Source organism: Melopsittacus undulatus, chromosome 12 (genome assembly GCF_012275295.1).
Source record: "Melopsittacus undulatus isolate bMelUnd1 chromosome 12, bMelUnd1.mat.Z, whole genome shotgun sequence".
NCBI classification, from domain to species: Eukaryota; Metazoa; Chordata; class Aves; order Psittaciformes; family Psittaculidae; genus Melopsittacus; species Melopsittacus undulatus.
The window spans coordinates 17,577,697-17,596,894 of record NC_047538.1 but is presented as its reverse complement, the minus strand read 5'-3'; the positions used below and the strand labels follow the sequence as shown (position 1 = coordinate 17,596,894).

Genomic DNA, 19,198 nt, shown 5'->3' with positions numbered 1-19,198 from the left:
GTGCTTCACTACTGGCAGAAGGACTCTGTGTGTTGGAGAGAGGCAGCTAAAGAGGCTGCAACTGGCACTATGTAGCTGAGCAGCCAATTGCTTACTGTACATGACAGAAAAGACTGAGCTGATTCACAGGTGCAAAGGCTGACCCACTTGGGGAAGAATGCCATGGTTATTTTCAGAAGTTGCATACAAACCACATTAACGCATCAAATCAAATTTAACATTGGGTAACCTAAGTCTCTAAACCCCCTTTCACACCCTCCACTGCTCCCCCTCCAAACCCAACAAAACAAAACCCACATCCAAACTGTTCCCTCCAAACTACACGAAGCACAACTGTCTGAAAGGGTGTGGGTTGTTTTAAAATAATATCTTCATACAGAAAAACATCCTTCCTCCTAGGCAGCAGTTCCTTCATTTCCCTTTGTCTTCTAAATCTTATTTATCAGGCTTGCATTCATCAAAACCATGCTTAACAAATCCTCCGTTGCCTAGAAATGTCTTTTCTATGTTTTACACTACAGAGCAAAGAGAAGCAGAATAAAGACAGATTAATTTTGAAACAACTCTAGTTCATTCTGTTGGATTCATTTGTGTTCAGATTTGATGCTTTTTCCACAGGTACTTGGGTAACAGCACTCAATGCCAGCAAAAAAAAGTGTCATACCAGTTTCATACATGAGCACATGGGAATAACTCCAGTTACCAATTGGACACCAGAACCCTCAATCCACTCCAGAAATTCCAGTTCTGGGGTGATCAGGTAAGAGGAAGTTATTTGAATTCTGCACTGATAAATATGCATTTCTATGAGGATTTTTTGAGAATACATGAATAGCTTAATTCAAATAAATAATTCATATATTTTTCAAGCTCAATATTAAGCAAAAGTCCAAGGATATATTAAAAAGGTATAAATCCCACTGATGTCTTCATATTTCTCTCTACATCTACTTTGACCATCTCTACACCTTTTTGGGTAAAAAGGTACACAAAATACACTACTTTATCAGTTGTTTGACATACATCTTCACAAAAACATACCAGCCTTATTCAAACACTTACTGGAAATACTCAAAGGTCACGATAACATCATAAATATAAAAACAGCCACAAGATACTTGCTTAGATAAATTTATTAGTGCATAGGTTAGAGATATATACCCCTCCAATATTAACAGAACAAAAAAGTTCATGTGAAAAACAAGTTTTGTTTTAAAACAAACTCATTGAGACAGCTGTATAACAAAAAGTAAAAGCTATGGAGTAAGCTATTCAAATATCTGGTCTTGATGGGCAAATTATTGCATTATAAATAAAAAATTCAACATGATGGGATTTTGAGGGTCATTTTAGGTGATCAGCAGTTAAACAGCAGAACCAATTTTTTCCACCTAATTTGTGTATATGTATAAATAATATTTACTGACAAAGATCTAGAAAACTATAGAATAAAAAATATATTTTACCTAAACTGAGTACTAAGGCAACCAATCTTTCCCTACTTTGCATGTAAACTTCCAGAACGCTCACCCAAGTTAGTGAGGACTTAGAGGTAAAGAAATTTGTTCATTAATGAAGCCAAAATTTTTCAAGTGACCTCGTTATGGCCAACTTGCAAAAAGACCAATAATAGTAATTTTTTTTTTCTTTTTAAACATGTTTGACATCTGAACATCTCCAGTACATTCACAGTGTATTTGGACAGCAAAGCAGGAACAGTCATACATACAACAGTCACTGTAAACTGTGCTGAATTTAATCGAGTCCACAGACTGACTTACAGTTGACTTAGTAACTTTCATCTTAGACACCTTCAACAAAACATGAGTTTAAGGAGTTATTGCAGTTAACATTATAATTATTTGAAACATTGACAAGTGTATTTTTAGACTGTATTTAAAAGGCACACATTATACTTCCCTCTATTCTCTTACAGTGTAAATATATCTACATATCTACATGGATATGCTTAAACAATGAGAAGTCAAAAAGTCAAGTTACAAATATTTTACACACAAAGTACAAAAATAACCTGTAACATTAAATGCAGTTATTTAGTTACATTTGAAATCTTTCAAGCCTTTAAGTGTTGCAAACTAGCGGTACAACAGGTTTGTATATACTAAAACACTTCATACATGTTAAGACTAATTCCATAACAGATCAGTGTCTTAGTTTTTATTACATTTCAGACTTTTCTGAAGGAGTTTATCTCTATGTGCTATATTCACACATCAACATTAGCAAGCTTCTGGATAGGAAATTGTGACTTGGCTTCATATAGAAAATTGATTTTTGTCACATTAATAGTAAGGCTAAACTGATCCTTCAGGGTTATTTGTATTTGAACAAGGATTATTTGTGAAAGTATCTGCTAAAGTTCAAATTTAATGTGCTTCATTATTGCATTCTTTTACCAGAAATGTTGCAACTAACATTTTAATACAAAGGCAACGAAACATTTAAAGCAATTAAAGTTTGAAATTGAAGGAAAAATACAAAAAGCCTAGAAAATGTAAAAAAGGCTTTTCTTTTTTTCCTTCTCAAGTGGACTGCAATAGGCAGACAGTTAAATAAGGAGTCTTTTCAGGTTAAAATACTTTAGCACTTGTTGGAGAAAAAAATTCAAGTATAAAGCTTAGATAGGTGACTAAATTATTATACTTACAAGGCTACATCTCAAAAAATGTTCACATGAGTGCTAACAAAAGCAGAACTGATAAGGTATTACATTTCATGATTAGAATCAGATTTGCAATAGGAAAAAGCTCCAAACAGTCAAAACTTGAAAGATTCTCAACTCCCTGTTGAAACTGTTTGTTAACACTGAGATACAAAAAAAAAAAACAACAAAAAAAACCTAATTTACTTTAGTTCAAAACAATTAAGAGCAAGTTTTAGTCTTACAAATAGAGTTTATGATGCAAATCCATCCATATCCTAATACATTCTCATCTTCATTTATAAGTAAACTTTAAGAGCAATTTTGTTTAGATTTTTAACCCTTAGTGATAGGTCATCATCATGGAACAGTGTAAGGCATCACTTATTAAAAAAGATTTGGTTTTACAGAAGATGAATTTCGGAGTTTCTGAAGGTTCATAACTCTTGGAATGTGCTTGCTAGGATAGTGTTGTTGCTAGGATAATTCCAAGTATCAGAAGCAGTACAGTAACGCAGATAATTATGAACATCAGTTTCTGTAAAAAAAATAAGAAGAGAAAAGTTGAGATTGAAATACCCTGTCCACATACATGTACAGCTACAGAAAAAAACTGATACCTCATCTCAGTGCTCTGATTTTCTGTCTAGAAAATTTAAGGTAAGTGCTTACTGCATTTATTCTTTCCTTACATATAACTATAGTTAGAAGATGGAGCTCTATGAAACATTTCTGTGTTTTGCTTCAGAGTATAATTGTTATAACTCAGAGCCAACTTCTGTAGATATCATTACATACAGAAACAGATGCAGTAATGAACATTCACTTATCAGGGTGATGTCTAAGTACAGTAACATTGCTTACTATCACCCTCCCTGGATAAATATTTGTAGTCTGCTCAACTCTTTAGATGTCATCTTTAGATGACATGCTTAATGGAATTAATAGAATTCAATAAAATGTACATAAGAACATTGTGTAGGTAATACTTCAAAAGAGCTGCAGGGGGGAGAAATTGACAGGTTCTATGTACATGCATGAAAGTCTGACATTAGGTCAGGTGTTTCTGACTCTAAGCAATGATACAGTAAATCTGTTATCTGCCTATAAACCAAAACTGAGAAGAAACTCTTAACAGCAAAAGTAAAAGCTTTGCTATTAAAAGAGTGTTAGTACAGAAAATTGAGTTTCTGGTAAGCTGTTCAAAGTGATACCCAGTCCATAGTGCTTCATAAATAGTTTTGAGGATCCTGCATGCAGAAGTTTACTTTCTATTGGACTCAGAAGGAGTTAAGTAGCCCAGTTAGGTGTTATGTTGACAAGAAATGGTAGCTTAGCATAGCAATAATCTGAAGATTGAGCAAATTATCAAATTTATGTCCTAAAATTCCAGTTGGAATCTTTGCGGACTGCATTTTACAGATATATTGTTATTTTCCACTGCTTCATTTAGTCTGGTATTAATAAATAGCTTCAAAGCACGAAATTGTAGGATGTTCTACAAGGCTTATATCCCAACTTCATGGTTGTAGACATCTACTTTTATGAAAGATCTGCCTAAAACCCCATCTGATAAAGTTCCAAGTGTAACTGGTATTCCATATATTGGTGTAGATTTTTTGCTGATTTGAAGTTTCAGTATAAAAAAATTTCAAAGGGCTGCAAGACAATAACTGCATTTTTGGTCTCATTTCCTTCTGCATTTAGGAGTCTCATGCAGTGATTGCATTCTGTGCATGTGGCAGTTTACCACTAGGTGTCAGTTTCAATACTGACATGCACAGTGCTTTTACAGTATCCAGAGATGAACAAGATGCCCCAATGCATCTTAAGCCTACACCCCAGTACTAACTGCATGGATATTAAGGATTAGTAGAACAATACAAGCTACCAGGCCAAAACAAGAGCATAATTAGTTGATTAGTTACTTACTGCCACTGTGGCAGGAAGTCACACATGCTGTGGTTATCCATGCATCACCGAAAACCAACAGATAAACCAATAATTAGAGCAACTACAGCAATCAACACCAATGACACAATGACAATTATCCACATTTTCTGTCAAAAAACAAGGTATTTATTATTTTAAGATTAAGCACAATGATTTGCATTTATTGTTAATGGTAAAAATAATGTTAATAATGTGTTTTAGATCCACACTCATTTTTGTTAAAGCCTGCAGTGTTCTCCAACTGAGATAAATTTACCTGTATACTCTTGCATGCATAAGAATAAACAGTGTTTACACATAAACTACTGTGGTTAATACCTATATAGTTGTCAAAGAAAACTCCCATTTGCATACACAATAAGTGGGCTCTTCTGATACTTCTTATTTTTTTTTTAATATGTGTTACCTACATGTAGATATCTGTCTGTCTGTGGAAAGATATTATTCCCTCAAATCCAACTCACCATAAAAAGCCTCACAAAATTGCACAGCTTCTCAAAAGGGGAAATTATGAAGTCAAAGGAACAATTCATTCACTCTGCAATCATACAGTTACAAAATATAAATTACTCAGTAGTTTGATTCCAGAATATACTGTTTGGCTTTCTGATGGGAAGAAAGACGTTGAAACACAAGTTTCTACACCGATGGCAAACGCCTGAATGCTACTCCATTCCTCCACAAAATTGAGTATAGTGGTTTAATATCACACCCTTTCCAGAGGGAAGATCTCCCTTATCTAGTACTTTTACAAGAGTACAGAAGTAGTTATCTGTAAAAAGAATAACTGCAGATGGAATTCTAAAAAAGCTTGCTTTAGCAAAACCAGTAGTTTTGTTTTTCCTGCTAATATGGTGATTTTACAGGTATAAATCCAGGCAAGTCTACCAGTGATAAAGATCCAAAAGCTTGTAAGCTTATTTAGAGTCTGAATAATTAAAAGGTATCATGGTAATTGATAAGAACCACCTGTGAATTTGTCTACTGGCATAGTACATTAATTCTTCTTTTTGGATTTTTACACTCTGTAATGACAGCTTTTTAAGTAGAAAACATAGCCTTAGCTGTGTATGAATTGCTTGTATGTCTTTGTAGTAAGACAAGTTTCTGTCCTCTACTGGTAATATCAAATTTTAATAACTATAAAAAACCACTCTGGAAAGGTTCTGATTTCTTCCTGATGGGACTCGGGTGTGGGATTGCTTGTAAAATCCTTCGGTAAATCTTCCTGTCATATATTAATTTATAACAACATTTTGTAATGTTAAATATCATAACTGCAGAAAAGTAAAATGCATAATAATTCTACCTTAAAGGACTGAATACAACAACACAATTTAAAAGGTCATTTCACTGTGCTAAGTTAACATACTGACTAGCACAATTACAGGAAGATAGCATACCCTTCGTGCTTTACTTTGATATTTAACTGCCTTTTTTGTTTCTTCTTTTGCATGTTCCACGTAATCTGATGCATTCATCACGTTCTTCTCTATGTTGTTGATCATTTCACCCTTAAAAGAAATTTTGAACAAAAAAAATTATTGGAACACATGGATCCTTGCTTATTGAACTGAAGAGAAGAAAGGCTATAGAACATAAATGATTAAACAGTAAATAATGTACATATTGGCAGCTGACATTTTTTCTACTTTGATGTGTAAATGGAAAAGGGAATGAGAAGCAAGGGCACAAAGTTCTAACTAAACAAGGCACATTCATGGGCAGGGCAGGCATATTTCTTCCTTTAGCATGAACAAATACTGAACACCTGAAAACATACCATTGAATGTGAGGTATGTTTTAACAGCCAAAACTAAAGCTGACACACTAAAGAGATGAGAAATCTCTGAGGTGCCTGCAAGTAGGAAAAGATATTGACTTCTTTTGACACAAGGTTCAACAGTTATCTAAGAACACACACACATATAATAGCAACCTCAGAAGTTCTGTGGAATTCAGGGTTCACCATGTCAATACAAGAGAAATTCAAATTAAGTATGATGAATGAAGTTTGGTAATGAAATGGAGGCTTGGTGAAAAATTACAGTAACTCTATTACCTGTGTTTCTGTCCATCAGAAGAAATAATCAGCAGCAGTAAACAGCAAAGCATTAAAAAAAGATGCACAAGTAACTTTTGTTCATTTCTAATTCAAAAGAAAACTGCTACTTTTTTTTTCCTTGTCTAAATAGTTAATGTTAAAGCAATGCAGGACTTTGAGAACAAAACCCAATTAAAAAAAAACAAATAAAATAGTCCTTTTCAGGAGAGTGCCTCCCCTGAGCGTGACTCTTTCCACTTTGCTGCCTAAGTCAAAGAATTTTAAGAACAGAAGTTAAAAATATTTTTTTAGATAATTGGTACATAAAGACATGAACGGAACAAATTTACGTAGACAGGATAAAGCTTATAAACATAAGAAACTACTTGAATGACTTTTCAATCTCTGTATATTCACCTTAGAACAGTAATCATACCTTTGTATTATGTGCAAGTTACACACATTCTTGCTAATGCAGTTTATTCTACCACAATAGCCCTTTATCACGTCTGTAAGAATCCTAAACTCCTAAGATACCAGAAAATATTAAACCAGAAATTGTTCTTTCTTAACCAGGGATAAAATGTTCAAGCTTATTGCAATATAAGCATGTTGAAGAAAATATTAAGTATACCAACTGAAAATAAAGGCTATGCTTAGTTATTCATAGAAATACCACAAGTACAGTCAGATTGTGTTTGTCTAAAAAACATTTAGTGATCAACTTTCATATATATTGTAATCATAGTCAAAAACCACTCTAAGTCTGTACTATCGGAATATAAGCAATTGTTCCTGCATATTTCAAAGAGGAATACTGAGGGGAAATAAAAAAAAAAAATAAAAAAACACTTAGATTAATGTGTTTGAATTGGTTCATTTACCTGAGTCTCAACAAACATTGCCATGTCCATAAACATTTCATGTAGTTCCCGTATGCTGGATTCCAGCTTCATAATATCCTTGTGACGCGACTCAATTTCATTCAGAGCTTGCCTAGTGATCTGAGAGTCTGATATAATCTTTGGAAGAACAAAAAAGATATGGACATAAATATGGGCTGACATACTTCTAAATATGAGAAGCAGCAAAACAGAAGAGAGGCATAAACTGGACTAGAAATACATACATCTGAAGTGAAAATTGAAGGATTACCACTCTCTAACATTTCTTCCAGTTCCTCATCAGTGGTTGTCTTTCCAGCTAGGATAGAAACAACAATACTTACATAACATCACTCATTACTGAGCATAAAATTTTGCCATACCCAAAGGATGACAATTCAAAGAAAATGATTTTATTAAGCACTGTTTTCAGCCATTACCAAGTTTCATTTTGCATATGGGAAAACCCCACAAACCAACCCAAAACAGAAAATATCAAGTAATAGTCAGAAGACAATGCTGAGGAAAAGCTGAAGGCTCTAACTGTGTAATAGCAACACATAGCCATGTCCTGAAGTATCAGGGTCTCTCCCCTTAAACGTATAGGTAAAGAAGAACTTAATTTGCCCAATAAACTAAACTGAAAAGCTGAACTGAACATTTGCATAAGAGGCTAATGATTAACTTGAGAATCACAGGAAAAGCAGTTATCTTGTAATTTGCCAACTTTCTGTTTGCATTTTCTATTTCAGCAATATATGTACTTGTTTTTACAGGAGATAATAAAAAGGCTAATTTTAGGTACAATACATTATGGATATTTTAGACACCTTCCGAGGTAGATGCTGTAGTTTAGAGTCAATTACCTTTCTGAATACTCCTCATAGTAATCAATGATGAAATAACTCTGATGTAAGTCAGTCAACAAATGATTAGTGTAAATTAAAAGGAGCACTGATTTTATGTCAGCTGAATTTAACAAAAGCTCTGACAAAAATGTCATAGCATAAAAAGAGATGTTCTGTTTAACACGTTAATTTTAGAATGGCTTTTACTAATACTATTTCCAGAACATAGCTTTTCTCAATGTTTCTTTTAAAGTTGTAGCATCAGAAATAAATGAAACAAAAGGAAAAGATAGTTACTTGAATAGTTTTCAGCCAAAAAAAACTTATTGAGTTTAACCTTATTTTCTTTACAGCTGCTCTGAGTAGCAACACTAAAGAGTTCATGCCACGTGCTAGTTTTTCCTCTCACATCCTGTAAGAAGACATGCAAGATCTATGATGCTTTGTACCATCTTTAAGTAGCAAGAAACAAGGTAGGTATTAACAACACAATTAACTTTTTAAAAACATATTCAGGTCACTTACTTATCTCTAATTGCCTCTGTATCCGACCTTTGCTGCGTTCTCGAAAGAGAGTTTGCGTCTCATTGTACTCCATCATGACCTCCACAAACTTGTGAGCCAATACAGAGTGCTGGTTTATAAGGATATAAAAATGTGGAACAAAATCAATTATTTTTTTTATATAACACAATAGTGCACAGCAACTGAAAGTTAAATTTCAACAAAACAGAACATGAACCTTTGAAATAATTTCACAGTGGTGAAAACTCATTCTCTAATTTACTAGAATCCTTTTATTTAAACTTTAGTGATCATACCTGTGTTTTTCTTATCCTGAGGTCCACTGATGTCCGATTAGCATTTTCACCCTGATCAAAAGTCTGCTCAATAGCTAAGAACAATACAAGAATGTTATGAGTCAATGTTCAGTAGAATTATTTAATAGCTCAGTTACTTTGTAAATAGTGTTAATTAATACTTTCTTCATGTATAAGATCCCCTCAGACATGTTTAACATTTGGTGTGTGGCAGTGATATATAAATAATACAAAATAATGTTGATATTTGGTACAGATCCTGTAATACAGTAGCTATAGAGCCACACTATTACTATAGAAAAAACTCAAAAGTTCTAACAATACTGGCTGCTCTTATAGTTTAAAAGAATGAACACCATACCCTAGTATTTATGGAAGTAATTGTAACACAGTAACATTAAAACACTCTATATATTTCAAAACCTATGCTAAACAATGAAGACATAGCCACAGGGGAAAGCCACAGCAAAATTAGCTAGTTTGAATTTAAAACACACTAAATGCTCTAAAGCAATTCCCTGTGAAGGTATTGAGACTCTTCTTGCGGTAAATCTTCCAAGATACCATGACCAAAATCCACCATTCACCAAAATTCACTTCTACACAGAGGAATTACTTTGCACTTTAATTTTCAAGGCTATTCCTGAAAGCAAGCAAGCTCTTTGTCCTGTTCCACAAACTGGGCTGTGCTGAGACCTGGTATTTGTCAGCAGTGAAGGCTGCCAAGGAGGAATAAAGTAGAGGATGATAATGTTCCTGACATGGGCTGTACATTAGCTTGCAGGGAGGAGGAGGTTCTCTATTTTAAAGAGCCATCTAATACAGTTTATGCATACACAACGCAACTTCCAGAGTTTGGGAGTTCAGCTGCAATGTGCTAAGTCTGTAACACTGATACATCCTGAACCATTATACATGACAGCAATTCTATTTCTCCTCACAATTTACCCTTTAACCTGGCTCGGACTTTATTAGCAATCTTCTTTATTTCCTCATTTAATTCTTCAAGTTCTTCTTTTGTTCCTGAAAGAAAGAAAAAAAAAAGAAAATTAAAAACGTGTTTTTTTTTCTTCCGAACTGTTGATAATGGTAAGCCAGAAACTATCTATAACCCTACCTTGCAATGTCAAAACCGCATCCAGTATAACCATGCAGAGGACTTGTTTATTATACTCCTAAACACTTTACCATTTTTGCAGCAGCATACTATTAGGTTCCTGCTTCTAATGAGAAGCTCTTACAGCTGGGAAATGTTATTACCAAGTCACGAACTAAACGAGGCGATGAAATATTCCACATTATTTCTTAATGTAACACTTTCAGGGTAACATTCATTCACACATCAAAAAGAAAGTTCACTGAAGTCTATCAAGTGAAGATACAGATTTTTCCCCACTTCTACTTCTGTTGTTTATCATGGACTCATAGCTTTTACCATTAATAACACATCTGGACCATGCACTCCCTATTATTAAGAATACTACACAAAGAATTCACAAAGAATTTCACTACCTCTCTGCTACTGGGTTTACTGAAGACGCTAGATTCACAAGAGCCTACGTTACTTACAGGCAAGGTCATGTTCCTACACAATTTAGATGCATGATTGAGCACAATTTTTAGCACAAACACAAGCTGATACATGAGCCGAGACCACAGATATTAAAACACACAAATGAACCCAAGATGTATGTATGAGATGACTGTGTATGATTGTTAAGACAAAAAGCAGTCTGCAAAATCATTTAAGAATACAAGTGTATGCCCATCTGTAGACAAAGAAAATGGAAGGGGGAGAAAAACTAACACAGAAGTTCAGTTTTCATCAACAAGAAAGAGTTGCAACATTTCACAAAAAATATCTCCCCATCTTTTCTTCCCTTTTCTTTAAGCTTCTCCCGGAAACACAGGCATTCCTTGAATTAACAAGTGTTGAGAACATATCAGGTTTCTGGGTAAGTTCCCTAAACTTTTGAGTTCTCTGTTCAGAAAGCACATCTGCACTTCCAGCACTTCTAAAAATAGGTCTGCATCATTGAACTGTCTACTGCTGCTGAAGCAGCTGGTTATAGTGTTACTGTTAGGCAGGATCTTGCCCCTACTTAAGAATAAAGAGAAGATGATGGCTGTACTGTATGAGTATCAGCTGACACTTCAACACTGTCACTAATTAAAAGAATTGCAAATAGGCTGTATGTTTCTGAAGACACAATCCATTTCATGATACCATATTAAACTGGAGTTTTGCTCTAGCAAAGGTGTGGATTGTGCAACAAATATGCTGAAAATATATTCATTTAAATGAGACTTAAAGAGTAAAAAATAAGCAAATGAAAATATTAATCCAAGATTAAAAATGGAAATATTTAATGAATTGTGTTACATTTTGCATTCTGAACACCTCAAGTTCTATTCCCATAAATAGCTAAAAACATGCAGAATATTTCAGAACATCCAGCCACACATATCTGAAATCCAAAAAAAGTGATACGCACTTCCTTCAGGATTTGGTGCTGACAGGATAATGCTGTGCTGCTTCTTCACTTCTTCCACATTTTGTGCTATTTTTGCTATATTATTTCTAAGTTCCTCAACCTAGAGGAAGAGAAATATGGCAATGAGAACAGTACAATAATTCAGGGCAACATTTGATTTAGAAGTCCATTACAAAGCATATTAGGGATGGGGTGTAGATGAATTTGTTAAGCCTAATTAAAGAAGTTAAAAGGCACAGAGAAATAACTCTTTAATGCATGGTGAAAACTATAACTTTACCTGTTGGAAAAAGTCATCCATAAAATGGTCTTTTTCAACAATAACTGTCTCCCCATCTTCATTGCCTTTATACTGTAAAAGACAAAACAGATCTATGAAATAAAACTCAGGCTCCTGTTCAGCACAATGACACCCTCTTCATAACTGCTACTGCAGACACATTTCTGCCAACAGTCTGCAAAGTCACAAAAGTCAGTTTCCTTCTTCTTTTGAGGACCACAATTCAAAAACAAACAAGCAGAGAGGTCAAAGAAAGAAACCACCCAACTACCATGAAGTAGTGAATGCTCAGGCATTTACATGTACTCCTCTGTAAACAGCTTCAGGACAGAACCAGTCTGTGAGTGATGTCACAGTTTCAGTACCTGTCATAAAAACTATTCAAATAGTATTTGGCATATAAGTGTTCTCTCACAGCACAAACATACTTCCACAGCGAGTCCAACATGAACTGAAATTAACATTCAGTTTACTGAGACAGTAAATCAATCCCTCTCAAAGAAATGCTAGGAGAGGTGCTGATGACTGCCTTGTGATGGTGAAAGCTCAACATCTAATGCGAGCTAGAACTAAAAGCTACCAACATCCGCTTACTAGTTTTGCCCTTGGATATCTCAAGACTGCTATTCCACACCACTTTAGACATAATTACACACACTAAACTATACACACATTACATAATTGATAAACCCTGGAAGAGCAGCCAAGGCAGCAACAGCTCAAGCTGACAGGCTGTCACAGCTCGCCAGGGCATCTAGCCCAAAACACTGCCTTCGTCACACTGCCCTAACCCTTGAGCCAGCCCTGCAAAATACACGGATCCTCACAGGAACAGATATTCAAGTTTTATCAAAGGAGAAGAGAAAACATGCATCCTAGAAAGGCAAAGAGCTTCAGCCTCTATGTTCTCTAGTTCCCTCTGTAAAGCACAGACTGATCAGCATTAAACCAAAACTAGAACAAAGTATTATTCTAGCAGATAGTCAAAGGGTTATGTGTTAGGAAAATAAAATACAAGACAGGTACCATCAAAGGATTTTCACATCCCAGACACTTTTTTTCTAGTCCCTCTGCCTTCGGTCTTCTAACACCTGCTTTCTGTTGCTAAACCCTGATCCTATTTACCCATAGGCCCTTTGTTTCTGGTTTTATTAAACTAGGTGAGACGTATATTATTTGCAAGACAATTCTGCAATTTAATCCCATGTCAAGCACTGTTATTATCTAATTGAGAAAGTTATATTTAATGAAGATCTACAAGTGCCCCAAATCTTCAAGGAGTTATTACTTAGACTTTGTGACAGTTCTTTTCCTGCAAATTCAGGAAGTGCATAAAACCCTATGACAATCTTTGTCAGAAATCATCTGTTTTTATTCTCACAGAAACCCATAAAGCCCCAGCTGAAATACAGAAATTTAGATGTTACTGCTTTCCCGGCCCATCCTCCCATCACTCACAGCACTATGCGTCACTGAAGACTTTTTGCAGTTACTCATTTTGAGGACATGACTGTTAGAACTCAGTATTAAGGAATCTGTCCTTAGAGACTGTAATCAATCAACAGTCTTGCTTAATACACACAAGTGAGGCAGTCTGTGCCCAACTGAAATCACCCAACTTTTACCCATGCCAGGGACTACAAAGCTACCAGTTGAAAGTTAAGAATGAGCTTCACATTAAAGACATTTAATTTCATTACTTATGCAAAAGAACAACTTCTGCTTACACTTACTGAGTAAAGAATAATTTTTCTACTTGTTTATAACCACATACTGTATTTAGTTAATTGAACTAAAAATAATGAAAATAGCATTAGCTAAGAGATGCAGATGTCAGCTTTCAGCTTGGTCAGATGATCTTAGTAAAACATTAAACATCTGAGTGAATCTTAAAGAAATGAGAGATACAAAAATCTTACTGGGAAGCCCCATTTGTAGATGCCAGGCTGGAAGGGAGCAATCAGGATCCCCACCCTATAGGCAGTTCCACATTCATTTCGCTTTTGCATTTGGTTGCAATGAGACCATTGACAGATTCTCTGTCTATAATTCGTTGAAGGATTTATGGACATCCTACTTTGAATGTCAGCACTTGAGATACCTGATGACTTGTCAGCCTCTGATCTCTGCATTCTTAAATCACCACTTCCCTAAAATACAGCTTCTCTTGAACTAACTCTCTTGAACATAAGTGATGCACCTCTTCTGACGACCACACAATGTAACCAAGGACTCACTTTTATCATCAAGTTCAACAGAAACACACTGTTTCTCCTAGACCTTGCCTCCCCAGCATAAGCAGTATCAGAAAAAGCTGATAAAAGTTCCACGTCAATGGCAAGAGCAAACTAATGAAGCCTGTTTGCAGCTCATACCTTGACCTTGGGACTCAAAGTCTGGGACATACAACTCTATAAACATTCATAGACTTGTAAAATGTATCAAGTTCCTTAGAAACTGGTTTGTATCACAGAATCCAGATATTCAGACAATATAATTTCTCAGCTCCAAGCAGAAGCTATCCTGATGGCTATGAAACTTTTGACATTTCCCACACATTATAGAATTGCAGAAGTCAGTCTAGCTTGAGATTCCTTACCACATTAATTATTGACCTTTGAAACTGAAACAGCTTTTGACCTAAACCCACAACTATTACTTGCCCTTTAAATCCCATCCAAGGTTAGTTATTTCTCAGTCCAGATCATATGCCTTCCTCTGGCAGGCTCCAAGGACAGTAACTAACCACCATCACTCCAAGGACTCAATCCCAAGGAGCAGGTTACAGAGTGTTACAGTTTCTCCTTACAGCATCAGTGTTTCCAGAAATTCTTTTCTATCAGAGCAGCCAAGAAGGGCTTACAGACAGCCAAGATGATCAAACAGGCAGCTCCAGCAGGTCAATCTTTAACATGCATTTAGTAGCATTAGCATACAACCAGAACAGCATCATATGGTAACCATCTATAAGAAATTGGCCTGTTATGACATGGAAAACACACAGCTTATCTTCAGAACAAAGACTAATGTAAGAGGTTAACTCCTGAGGAGGGAAACTCTGTAATGTTTTCCTCTTTCTGAAATAGTTCCTTTTGCATTTTTTCCATTCCACCCAATCCTACCAATTTTAAATTTTAGGACTTTGTGGTTCTTCACTCATTCCTATACAGCTCTGGGGGCACTAAGTGAATGCCCAAGAGATAGTTTACAAAAAATCAATGCAGTTCTGTTCAAGTTACAGGTCTTTAACAGTAACAAAAGCTATAACCAAATATTTTGAAAGGTTTTGTCAGGAATATCCTCAGTAACACTGAGGAGTAAGGAAATGTAAAAGCATGTATTTAAAATGATTCACCAATCAAGCAAGAAAAATTTATTTCAATAGATAGCTCTGCATCCATTTCAGAAACAAGGTATTAATTTTAAGGCCATATGGGCAATGCTCCCCTGAGACCCAAACCATCACTCCTAAGCAGAGGATTTTTACATCTTACTGCTTTCCTAAATGATTTAGCAAGTATAACAAAAAAGTTTTAATCAGTGTTATTAACACACCTTTTAAAGGACATCTGTTTTTAATATTTGACACTAGCTCAATGTGCTGAGCTGACTGTCTGAACACAGATCCTATGGCTCTTTTCAAGCCATTTTAAGATGGATTTGTATCCATGAACAGCAAACCACTGAGGGCTGGGAGAATGTTTTACAATCAGTGCTATGTACTTGCTTTGGGTTTGTTTTTTCCTCTTCCATAAATATATACCATCCACCAATGCTGAAAACAGCATAAGGGATCAGAGAGAATCTTTTATTCTTCTTTTAATCTTACGGCAATTTGTGCTCAAAATAACTAATACCAGTCTGGGATTTGATCAATTGTCCAGTTAATTGCATTCAAGGACAATTTTAACAGCTGAAAGAAGTTCATTTTGGCCTGCTTAGAATCATTTAGAAAGTACACTGAAATAATCCCCTACAAGTGGACAAATACAATTATGGTTGCTCTCTTCTGAAAAACATGTACTGTACAAGAATTTTTGTAGCAAGAAAAAAAGAGGATGCAATATTATCTGTTCTCCAGCAACTACTTTAGCCCTGTTTAACTGCTTAAAAACAGTGTATTAACAAATGTATCAAAAAGTTATGATCATTTTATGTTAATGGATCACAAACACTGATAGGTAATATTTCTCTCTCTTTAAAAGGTAAAGTGCAATCTAGAAAAAAGTTACAACTTTTAATGACAAAAGTTTGCTTGCTGTCATATAAAATCAAGGAGCTCACAAGCAAAAACATGTTAACTTCAATGAACAGGTCTGCTAACGGGAATACTGTTAAAATGGGTCAGTGATGACTGGCCAGCATCTCTTCAACTACTTCTGTACCTCAAAGGGTCTTTGGGGCAAATAGTGTGGATGAAACTTATTTTGGCCAGGTCCAATCAAAGTAAAACACAATGAAATTCTTATATTAAAGGAAAGAGGCAAGGCACAGCTATTCCTGAAGATCTTGCAGGCCCAGGCCTGTTCAAAAACCATGTCTTATATGCTCTACTTAATGATTCAGCCAAGTAAAATACAATGGAAAGTACACTAATAAAACTGAAACAGTTTGGAAAATGGGCAAATAGGCCTATTAATACATTAGTTCCTCACTCAGTTTTTTTATTCCTTTTCAAAGCAATCTTATCTAATTGTGGTCAAGGATCACAGCTTAAAGTGTTTACACTAGTGAAGGAACATCACAAAAACATGATCTCATTCAGTATTTCTCATACAGATGAAAGGTGGAAGTTGCTACTTCCATGAGTTCCCTGAGGAAACCAAGTTTTACAAAAGGCACCTCCTTCAGGTATGTAGCTTTTCAAAACTTCATGTCAAGTACACACTTTTACATGATAAAATTCAGACTCGATCTTCAGTAACTTCAGTTGATGTTTAAGTATTTTCTTCTAGTTAGAAGAAAACTTTTAAGTCTCTAAGCTATTTGTTAATTCTACAGGCAGCAATATTGAACACTTTTAACCAGCAGCTTCCTACAGTGATGCTTCAGTTGAAGCAGCTTGCTGAAGTACCACATTTTCAGATATCACATGCTAAATCTGGCTTAAAAGCCTCTACTCATAGTTGCTTTAAAAACTGTTAACATTATCTAAAAGGAGGTGTTAGGGTTTATTTTCTGTTGTTTCTTTTGTGTGTGTGTTTGTTTTTTAAATTAATAAAATTCATTCAACAGAGCACTGCTGCTTCCCTCAGTCAGAATGGAAGTCTACTTGTTTAGGGCTATACATAAAAAAGTTAATTCAGATCACTGCTTGCTGCTTCCTCTTTTCTGGGAAGCAAGCACCATCACCAACATTTGGCACATATTCCTACAACCTGGACATGTTTAAAAATAGGAAAAGGAAAGAAGTAAATCTGAAATAAATTACACAATTCTTTGGCATGCCTCCAAAACATCTTTCCTGATAAAGATACTGTAATCTGATAATGCAAAATCTTTTCAGATGCCAATTCATCCTTTTAGGAAGGAAGATGGAGACACTGATAATTCCACCACTTAGAAACGGAGCTTCCAAACTGTATTTTGTGATCCAGAAGATACAAACTTAATTTTAAGATGAACGAGCCCCAAACATGCCTGCATGTCGACACAGGCCAACTTCTACATATATGTGGAGTCCCAGAACTATCACAGAAGTCCTCGGTGATCTCCACTTCCATTTCTTTTCAGGAAGAAAATCCAAAACAAACCAAATATCCTTTTACTTCAACCAAGCCATATCCTGCTGTAGACAAACAGGACGGTACCTCCCTCCCACTCCCCCTTCTTTTTTAGGATACCGCTTTCAAAGCACAAATAAGGGAAAGGAAAAGAGTGTATAAATACAGCCAGCTACCATTTTGTAAACAGGCAGGAAATAAATCTGCCGATAGCTTTATTGACGCGTTACTGGTTAAACCGTTCCCAAGCGGATAAATCTACCCCACGACACCACGGGCAACTCGAAAACAACGCTATTACCCCGTTTATCTGCCACTCGGAACTGTAAAGGCTGGGACGCGCTGGAGGTCAGGAGGCAGCGGGGGAAGGTGATCTATTAAACCGGTGAAGCCTGACCTCTTACTGCCAGGCCCCCAAAACTCTCCACGGCTCCCGATGGAAGCCGCCCCTGCCCGAGAAAGGAGCGGGGAAGCGCGGTGCGCCCGCGTCCCCGCCCCAGGGCCGCGGCGCTGCCTACGCGGATCCCGTCGCCAAACACCGGCCTTCCCGCCGCCGTCCGTTACCTCAGCGGCAATAGCGGCTCGAACTCCCCCGCGCTCCGCCACTTTGTGCCCTCCCGCCCGCCGCCGCAGCCGCCGCCGCCCTGCCCCGTTCGCCCCTAAGCCGAACCCTCGCGTCTGCCAGGTCAGCCAGCCGGTCCTTCATCCCCGCAGCAGCTCAGCGGCTCTCCGCGGTGCCGTCCTCCTCCTCCTCCTGCTCCTGCTCCCCGCTGAGGGCCGCCGCCACCCGCGACCGGCCCGCAACCGCTGGGACCACCTCCCCTCTCTCGGCCTCAGGACCGGCCGCTGCGGACGGGCCGGGCTGCGTTCCCGCCCCACCCTCCTTCCGCGGCGCGCTGCGCAGCGGCCACACCCCCAGCCCCGCCCCACGCCGCGCAACCACAGGCCGCGCATGCGCAGAAAGGGGTGAGCGGGGGCGACAACCGTTCCCTCGGGAGCCCGCCTTGCGCGGCTGACGTCAGCGAGCCGGTGCTGAGGCGAGGGCGTTGCCTGAGGTGACTGGCGGCTGCCTCGGTCTAGCGGCGGGAGCTGTGAGGTCGCAGGGGTATGGCAGCTGGTTTTGGGGCATCATGAGAGAATGAGTTGTAAAAAGTTGTGATGTTGTTTTGGAGTTTAGTTTTATTTAGTTCTCTGGCTCATGGTGTGAGTCGGCTGCAGTCGGGCTGGATGTAATTTTAGTCTGAAAAGTGCACAGGTTGCATCCTTTTGCTGATGCTTCTGCTCGCCGCAGACAGCCCTTTCTATCTAAGAATATAAAGTTATAGCCTGTGGCCTGTTGTTCACCCACAGAACGGCTAGGAGTGATAAGTACAATGACTGGAAATGAAAATAAGGCTGTATGCTTCATTCCACACAGCAGAAGACAATCTGCTGACTTTAATTCTTCAATTAAAACATGCTGATGCATTTCCTTGTGGTGATATTTAG

General features: G+C 37.0%; 1 protein-coding gene across 2 annotated transcripts; it reads right to left on the bottom strand.

The window, feature by feature from the left end:
* Positions 1-1,115: 1,115 nt before the first annotated feature.
* On the bottom strand, positions 1,116-18,585 carry STX2 (syntaxin 2). 2 transcript variants are annotated; one of them, XM_034068362.1, is made up of 10 exons: positions 18,381-18,585; positions 11,988-12,059; positions 11,708-11,807; positions 10,161-10,235; positions 9,213-9,286; positions 8,917-9,025; positions 7,789-7,862; positions 7,544-7,681; positions 6,019-6,129; positions 1,116-3,200 (listed from the first exon to the last, which is right to left on the bottom strand). In XM_034068362.1, exons 1-10 carry the CDS (start codon positions 18,414-18,416, stop codon positions 3,123-3,125), a joined length of 867 nt encoding a protein of 288 aa, XP_033924253.1. In that variant the 5' UTR covers positions 18,417-18,585; the 3' UTR covers positions 1,116-3,122. The 2 variants fall into 2 exon arrangements, with proteins under 2 accessions (XP_033924253.1, XP_033924254.1); XM_034068363.1 differs by lacking the exon at positions 1,116-3,200 and adding an exon at positions 5,067-5,153.
* Between the last annotated feature and the right edge of the window lie 613 nt (positions 18,586-19,198).

What these genes read in the sequence shown, in the direction of transcription:
- STX2 (XM_034068362.1), bottom strand. Translation starts at nt 18,416, where the DNA reads ATGAAGGACCGGCTGGCTGACCTGGCAGACGCGAGG. An exon ending in AGTCCGAGCCAGGTTAAAGG is followed by an intron (nt 9,287 to 10,160) that starts GTAAATTGTGAG and finishes TATTGTTCTTAG; the next exon opens with CTATTGAGCAGACTTTTGAT. An exon ending in ATCAAAGTAAAGCACGAAGG is followed by an intron (nt 3,201 to 6,018) that starts GTATGCTATCTT and finishes TTTTTTTTACAG; the next exon opens with AAACTGATGTTCATAATTAT.